At 42.9% G+C, this 7,205-nt stretch overlaps 1 protein-coding gene across 1 annotated transcript; it reads left to right on the forward strand.

Annotated features, from left to right (window-relative positions):
- The first annotated feature begins 2,053 nt into the window (after positions 1-2,053).
- LOC100840890 (isoaspartyl peptidase/L-asparaginase 1) lies at positions 2,054-4,296 on the forward strand. The gene is made up of 4 exons (XM_003562268.4): positions 2,054-2,411; positions 2,492-2,725; positions 3,096-3,182; positions 3,631-4,296. The coding sequence occupies exons 1-4, from the start codon at positions 2,250-2,252 to the stop codon at positions 4,099-4,101; spliced, it is 954 nt and encodes a 317-aa protein (XP_003562316.1). The 5' UTR covers positions 2,054-2,249; the 3' UTR covers positions 4,102-4,296.
- The last annotated feature ends 2,909 nt before the right edge of the window (positions 4,297-7,205 follow it).

The following is a 7,205-nucleotide window of genomic DNA, read 5'->3' on the forward strand; positions in this document are numbered from 1 at the left end:
AAGGGCTGATGCAGGAATCAAGCTGCTCATGCAGCTGTGCTGAGGAAGCAAGAAGAGCGTGGCACTTGTCACCTCTCTGTCCGGGCTAATGCTGAATATGGCCATCTTCTGTCGGTAAGAGCGATGGAATTTAGACGCTGAAGACAAAAGAACAGGCGGCCTTTCGGAGGCTACTGGAAGCTGTGTCAACCATCATCCTCGCCAGATTCGGAGATTTGTTATTGCAGTTCTGGAGGCTGCAAGAGCTAGCCTCGGATTTTCCTGCGATCATTGAACCCTGTGTCATAGTTACTTCATGCCAAATGTAATGCGTATAACTCTTGTTGACTGTTAAACTTTTTAAAGTCATCTGACCAAATTCACAACAAAAAATATCAAAATCTAGGGTTACAAATCAAGATCATTAGATACATTGTGAAATACAACTTCATAGTATCTTGATTTGACAACGTATATGTTGATAATTTTTGTTATAAGTTCGGCCAAACTTCAAAACATTTGACAGTTAACAAAAACTACTAGCCTGATAATTTGTAACAAGGGTTAATTAGATCTATGCCACTCTTTATTCCACCGGTTGAAGATATGCCATTACAAAAACTTGACTTGGAAAAATGTCACTCTAACTTTCTTATACCTCTATCAATGTCATTCTGTCCACTTAAGACCAACAAGTGTAAATAAAATACATGTATTTCAGCGTGTACAGCGGTATTTACCATAATACCCCTATTCACAACGTTCAACAGTACGTTCGATTCTTCCAGGCGCCATAAAGGTTAAAAAAAATCAAATTTAGCCTAAAATTCAATCTTCTAAGTAAAATCTATAAAAATTACAGAAAATAAAAAACAGTAATACGAGTTCACCGTTGGAGACGGGATATGAGGAGCGCGTGGGGAATAAGAGGAATAGAACTGTTTGACTTGGGATGGGAAAAAACTGTTCGTATAGAGCTATGTCTATACGTATTTAGACAGTATACGTGCTGGTATTGGATAAAATAGCATGAATAGAGGTATAAAAAAGTTAGAGTGGCATTTCTCCAAGTCAAATTTTTGTAATGACATATCTCCAACCGGTGGAAATTATAGTGGCATATATCCAATTAACCCTTGTAACAAAGGAACATAGTAGGTTGTAGTAATCGCCTATTGTTTCATACTCACTCCGTCCCATATTAAATGATTCAAATTGTCCCAAATATGGATGTATCTATGTCTAAAAAAAATCTAGATACATGTAGTAGAAAATCATTTATTGGAGGGAGTACATATTTAGGGCTCGCGGCCTCCAACCCCTAAATCCCTGAAATCTGGATCTGGGCTTCAAAATCCCAGACCCTGCTCCCGATATCTGGAGCTCATGTTTACTTCAGACCATGTCGCTTTTTTTTTTGACTAAAACCTGTTAAATGTCTTCTTTTATTTTGCTCTAGGCATGTTGTAATCTGTCAGGTAGATGCAATTTTTTTGAGCTCAAGGTAGATGCAATTTGGGTTTAACACATGGGAAGCTCCTTGCCAGTAAGGAAGAACGTGGTGTTTAAACTAAGCTTAACCTGAAATTATGTAGCCGGTGTTACTTGTCTCAAATTTGTCCAAATACGTGTAAAAAGCGTTTAGATGTATGTAATATTGCGACAAGTAATTCTGATAGGAGGGAGTATAACAAAATTTGCACTGAAATTATGGTAAAATATTTACGAATATTTGCTGCTGAAACTAAGCACGGGAGAATCTCGTCACCCAACGCCTCGTTCCTCGGCAAATGGTGGGTGATCCCATTCTCATGAGTCCACCAAGTACCACCCGCGATCGACACGCGGCACGACCACCAAACCCACGGGCACAGCAGCCGTAGCGCGTCCCAACTCCCAAGACCAAGGAGCCAAGTTGGTGGCGCCCGGCCAATCCATCCGGCGTGGTGTTGCACGGCCCTGACGACGCCACTACCAATATGAGCAGCATCGGTCATTCGGTCCCCATCCAGCGCCGCAGCTGACGTACGTTAGGTAGCCTCTCCATTGAACTTTTATTGCGCACTCGCGCAGGCGTCACGTCATCACGGTTGTTGTTTGCGGCTGACGCACTAGCAGCATGGCGGCCGTGTCGTGCGGTTCGCTGATTAAGTTAAATACCATCGGCGCCACGGTCAGGTGACCCTGGAGGACGGCCGGGTTAGTTCGGAAGCCGCAACGAAGGAAAAAAGAAGGCCGATCGATCGAAAAAGCCGCGCCGGCGGTTCGTGATGGGTTGGGCGATCGCGCTGCACGGCGGCGCCGGGGACATCCCGCGGTCGCTGCCGCCGGAGCGCAGGGAGCCCCGCCTGGCCACGCTCCGCCGCTGCCTCGACCTCGGCGTCGCCGCGCTCCAGGCCGGCCGGACCGCCCTCGACGTCGTCGAGCTCGTCGTACGCACAACACGACACATGCCTGACTGCGTAGCGCTCCCCTGTTAAGTTTGATAGATCTATGAGTCTATGACGCACAGGTGAGGGAGCTGGAGAACTGCCCGCACTTCAACGCCGGGAGGGGCTCCGTGCTGACGACCGACGGCACGGTGGAGATGGAGGCATCCATAATGGACGGCACCACCATGGGCTGCGGCGCCGTCTCCGGCGTCTCCACCGTCGTCAACGCCATCTCGCTCGCCAGGCTCGTCATGGACAAGACGCCCCACATCTACCTCGCCTTCCAAGGCGCCGAGGCCTTTGCAAGGGACCAGGTATTCCGAATCGCCTGTTAAAATTTCCTGTAAAGTATATTCTTTTCCTGCTTTGCACTAAACCTGCAGATGTATATTGTACTGTGTAGTTAGAACTAGCAAGAAGTTGTTGGTTTCAACAAGGAATTATATGTTAGGTACCTGAACTACTCATACATCTATCTCGACCATGTTCATCTGTCCTTCACGCTGCAAATGGGGTTAACCCAAATCTGTTCTAACTTTGCTGTCAAAAAATAAATTAATTAAATCTGTTCTTAACTTGCTCTTTCACAATACGTACGTGGTGTGGCCTACTGTTTAGCTTACGGACGAATCATGTTTGGCACCTCAGATTTCTTGATTTGATTGGTTGTTGGTAACTTGCAAGGGTGTGGAGACTGTGGATCCAAGCCACTTTATTACGGAGGAAAACATCGACAGGCTCAGACAAGCAAAACAGGCCAACAGGGTGCAGGTACTGTCACAGATTTTTTTTTTGTCCATTTAGGTGTGCCACCACGCAATTGGTGCCTGCTGTGTGATTGCATATCATATCTTTACACTTCAGAAAAAAGATCATATCGTATCCTCTGTATGTTCAGGCTTCAAACGACTCGCTTTGCACATGTCCTGACAAACCTTAGGTCCATTCATGTCTTCATGCACCAAGATCTGGCAATCACAATGTATCAGAAGTTACCAATGGATGCGATTACTTTGGCAAAACCGAATTTCGGTTCATTCATAGCGAAGCACATAGTCACATAGACTTGTACGCAGAGCTCCTGATTCACCATTCCACTGTTTAAAAACAAACGAACCAGAAATGATACATTTTTCAGAATAATCTAACCACAAGATTGTTGGTTCAGCACAAACATTAATTGGTTTTGATTCTTGCTGCCTTCCTTTTTGCTGCCCAGATCGATTACACCCAGCCAATGGAAGGCCAGCCTCCCAAAGACGACAACAGCCGGACCGGCACGGTGGGCTGTGTGGCCGTCGACGCCTCCCGCAACCTGGCATCGGCGACGTCCACGGGCGGGATGGTGAACAAGATGGCCGGCAGGATCGGCGACACCCCGGTCATCGGCGCGGGCACCTACGCCAATGCTCTGTGCGCGGTGTCCGCCACGGGCAAGGGCGAGGCCATCATCAGGCACACTGTGGCGCGCGACGTGGCGGCCTTGATGGAGCACCAGGGCCTGACTCTGCGGGATGCCGCGGAGCACGTCGTGGCTGGCGTGCCGCGTGGGAACTTCGGGCTGGTGGCCGTGTCGGTCTCTGGGGAGATTAGCATGCCACACAACACGACCGGAATGTTCAGGGCGTGCGCCACAGAAGGTGGATACTCCGAGGTCGGCATATGGCCTGATGATGGTGGAGAGACTTAGTATGTTGTTGTTCTCGATCTCTATCGCAGCTGCCTATTTGCATGCCAACAGGAGGTGAACAACTCGATTAACTTGGATGCTTCAGTTTATGTTGTAAGAACCATTTGAGTCAAAATGATCAGGGAATTCGCCCAAAATATTTAGCTCATTTAACGGAAATGGCCATGCTGAAATGAGAGGTTCATGTTAGTTCTACATCCATTCCTAAATACAAAATGTTTTACCTTAACATTTTCGAGTTTGAACAAGTTTATAAAAAATTTACCAATATTTATAACTCAAAATAGTTTTAATGAATTCGTTATCACCTCGATATACCTTGTTGGGTGGCGGGGTGGCCGTGGAGGTTGACATATCGAAGATGAATGTGATACCTAGTTGTCACGTGCTTTTAAAATATCCTAAATCATTTAAAACATTGGTAATAACATTTAAAATAACCCAAATATCATGAAAATAATATTAAAAACATCAAAGTTCATGTATGCATTTTACATGCATCAATTAGTTATTCTTATTTGATGCTTGCAGAATTATTTCAGTGTTCAGAGGAACATAGTGGTCTCCTATTTTATATGCATTTTTCAAGTCTGCAAGTCTGTGCGAGATGATGGATAGACGTTAGAGCGAAAGAAACGTGTACCTATGGAAAATACTTTCTGATACACTTCTTGCCTTTAATATTGTTTTGGTATGTTATAACCCTAGATAAAAATTCTTTTTTATTTTGAGTCTTTCTTTTTTAAATTTTTTTGGAAGATATTCACAAGGCTTCCACTGCTCCAATATCATTATGTAGACCAGCGGTATCAGTCCCCGAACGAAGATAGAGGTTGTCAACCTAGTTATTAAATAGTCATTAATTTCTGTAAATCTTTGAGCTTCACATGATACGAGAATGAACATTGTCGGTGTATTTTTCAGTTGGTCGGCGGAACCGGTCGAATAGTTGTACTCCCTCTATTTCTTAAAAATTGGCATATTAGTTTTCATTAAGACAAGATTTTGACCACAAATTACTATGTTAAAGTGTGATTTATATGACATGAAACCACAAGTATCATGAAGTACTTTTGATAACGAATCTAGTGATACTAATTTTATGTCATATAAACCACACATTAACATAGTAATTTGTGGTCAAAAGCTTGTCTTAGCAAAAACTAATATGCCAATCTTTAAGGAACAGAGGGAGTACAAATCTTTGTAGCTTGCGCCAAATCCAACAAATGTCACTTTTGTTGCCGAATCCGCAAAGTTTTAAATTGTCACTATGCAGTGCTAGTATTGATTTTCATGTTCCAATAACAATCCTCACAAGTATCCACTATGCAGGCCCTTGCAAATTCAAACAAAAAAATTGGACACAGTTCAATAATGATGAACATCCGAATAGAAGTTCAACATGACACGCGTGCAGGGCAACAGTGCGGTCACTGGTCCCAGACTGGACTCCGTGCTTAGGTAGAAATTTCATACTAGTATAATTATATACTTCAAAAGGTATTGCGATATTATATATTTTGAGATTATAGTCATACTGGTTCTCCCATTAATTCTCTATATCATATGAATCATATTATTGTTATGCATAAGTTGTTTAAATTTGTTTTTGCCCTTTTCCTCTAAATTTTGTGATGAATAGCAATTATCTGAAAATGTTTATCTATCCAATCAATTGTAATTAATAGATCGTCATACCTATATCTACCATATTGAATGTGTGTAAATTGTAATAATTTCCCATAAATATAGGAAATAGTCTCAATAGAGTGCACGTAAAACCACCAACCTAGATCTGTATAGGAATGTAATAGTTTTTTAAGTATTATTAAATATATGTTGTTTGCTACTAAATATCTATCTCACTCGAGTTTCTTCTAGATAGACCTATCATGCCCGCTTCCGAGTGCAGCCTACCGAAACACAGTTGTCCATAGTGACATTTTTTTTAGAATCTTTAAGCGATGCTCGAGTATGCTTTTGAGTGGCTGATGCAGATCATGACAGTGGCAAGTGCTGCTTGTGAGAGATGGCGTGTGGTGTACTCGTCAATCGGGGACGTTGCCGCGCTATAGTACTACAAAACGATGGGAGACAGACTGGAGACGAGTAACGGCGCGGCATGGCACCTTCGTACATGGGTTAGCTAGCTCCAGTCTCATTGTTTACAGAAGAAGTATTTTATATATTTGCTATGGGTTTCATTTAGTATGGGATTATCGGTTGCTCCCCGAGATTGTAATGAACCATCACATGTGTTAGGTGCGATTGGTTCCGGGCGGTCTCAAGCTGAACATTCTCTATGGCTAGATTTCTTTTAGGATGATGTAATCTGTCTCACGGCAGACGATTTGATCGTGCCTACGAGTTAAAGAAAAACAGTTACCCAAGGTTTCTTGTAACCGGCCTTAAAGTTGATCGATAGTGTCTTGATTCAAGATGACACCCGTCGGATATGGGTACGGTTCGAGGAGTGCCCATACTCGCACCCTCCGCCTATGAGTTTACCCGTCACCCATACCTGCCACCGGGTACAAACTTTTTCCCATATCCATGGCCTATCAGGGTACATGGGTACCTACGGGTAAACTATCACTATAAAAATTTGATCACATCATAAAGAACACCATATTTGTCCTTAAAAACAACATATATTTGTAAATTCATCAAGTTAACAACAACATACAACACAACATGACAATATAGCACAGCAGGAGCATACATCAACGTACATTTCGTACTTAGTACATCATAGAAACAAAAATGTTTATGTAGTCATATATCACATGCCCATATAAATTATTTATTTATGTGTGTAACCCTCGACCCATGTGTCAGCTCATTATATGGGTACACGGTATGTGTTCTATATCCCGTACCCACACCCGTCTTACCCTGTCAGGTATATTTCTTTTTCTCATTTACATACCCATAAGTAAAAATTTGGCCCAAAGGGCTTTTTCCCCGACAGGTGAACTGGGTATAATTTTTTTTCCTATTTATCATCAGTTTGCTCCGGTCTTCCAAAAAAGAAAGAAAAAAAAATCAATATACGGAGTACAAAAAGATGCTTTGAGTCCACGACACGTTCCGCGGCACGG

The sequence above is a fragment of the Brachypodium distachyon genome, chromosome 1 (assembly GCF_000005505.3).
Source record: "Brachypodium distachyon strain Bd21 chromosome 1, Brachypodium_distachyon_v3.0, whole genome shotgun sequence".
NCBI classification, from domain to species: domain Eukaryota; kingdom Viridiplantae; phylum Streptophyta; class Magnoliopsida; order Poales; family Poaceae; genus Brachypodium; species Brachypodium distachyon.

Excerpts from the sequence above, each read along its gene's own strand:
- LOC100840890 (XM_003562268.4), top strand. The coding sequence starts at position 2,250 with ATGGGTTGGGCGATCGCGCTGCACGGCGGCGCCGGGGACATCCCGCGG. Across the intron at positions 2,412-2,491 it reads TCGACGTCGTCGAGCTCGTC|GTGAGGGAGCTGGAGAACTG; the intron begins GTACGCACAACA and ends TATGACGCACAG. Across the intron at positions 2,726-3,095 it reads AGGCCTTTGCAAGGGACCAG|GGTGTGGAGACTGTGGATCC; the intron begins GTATTCCGAATC and ends GTAACTTGCAAG.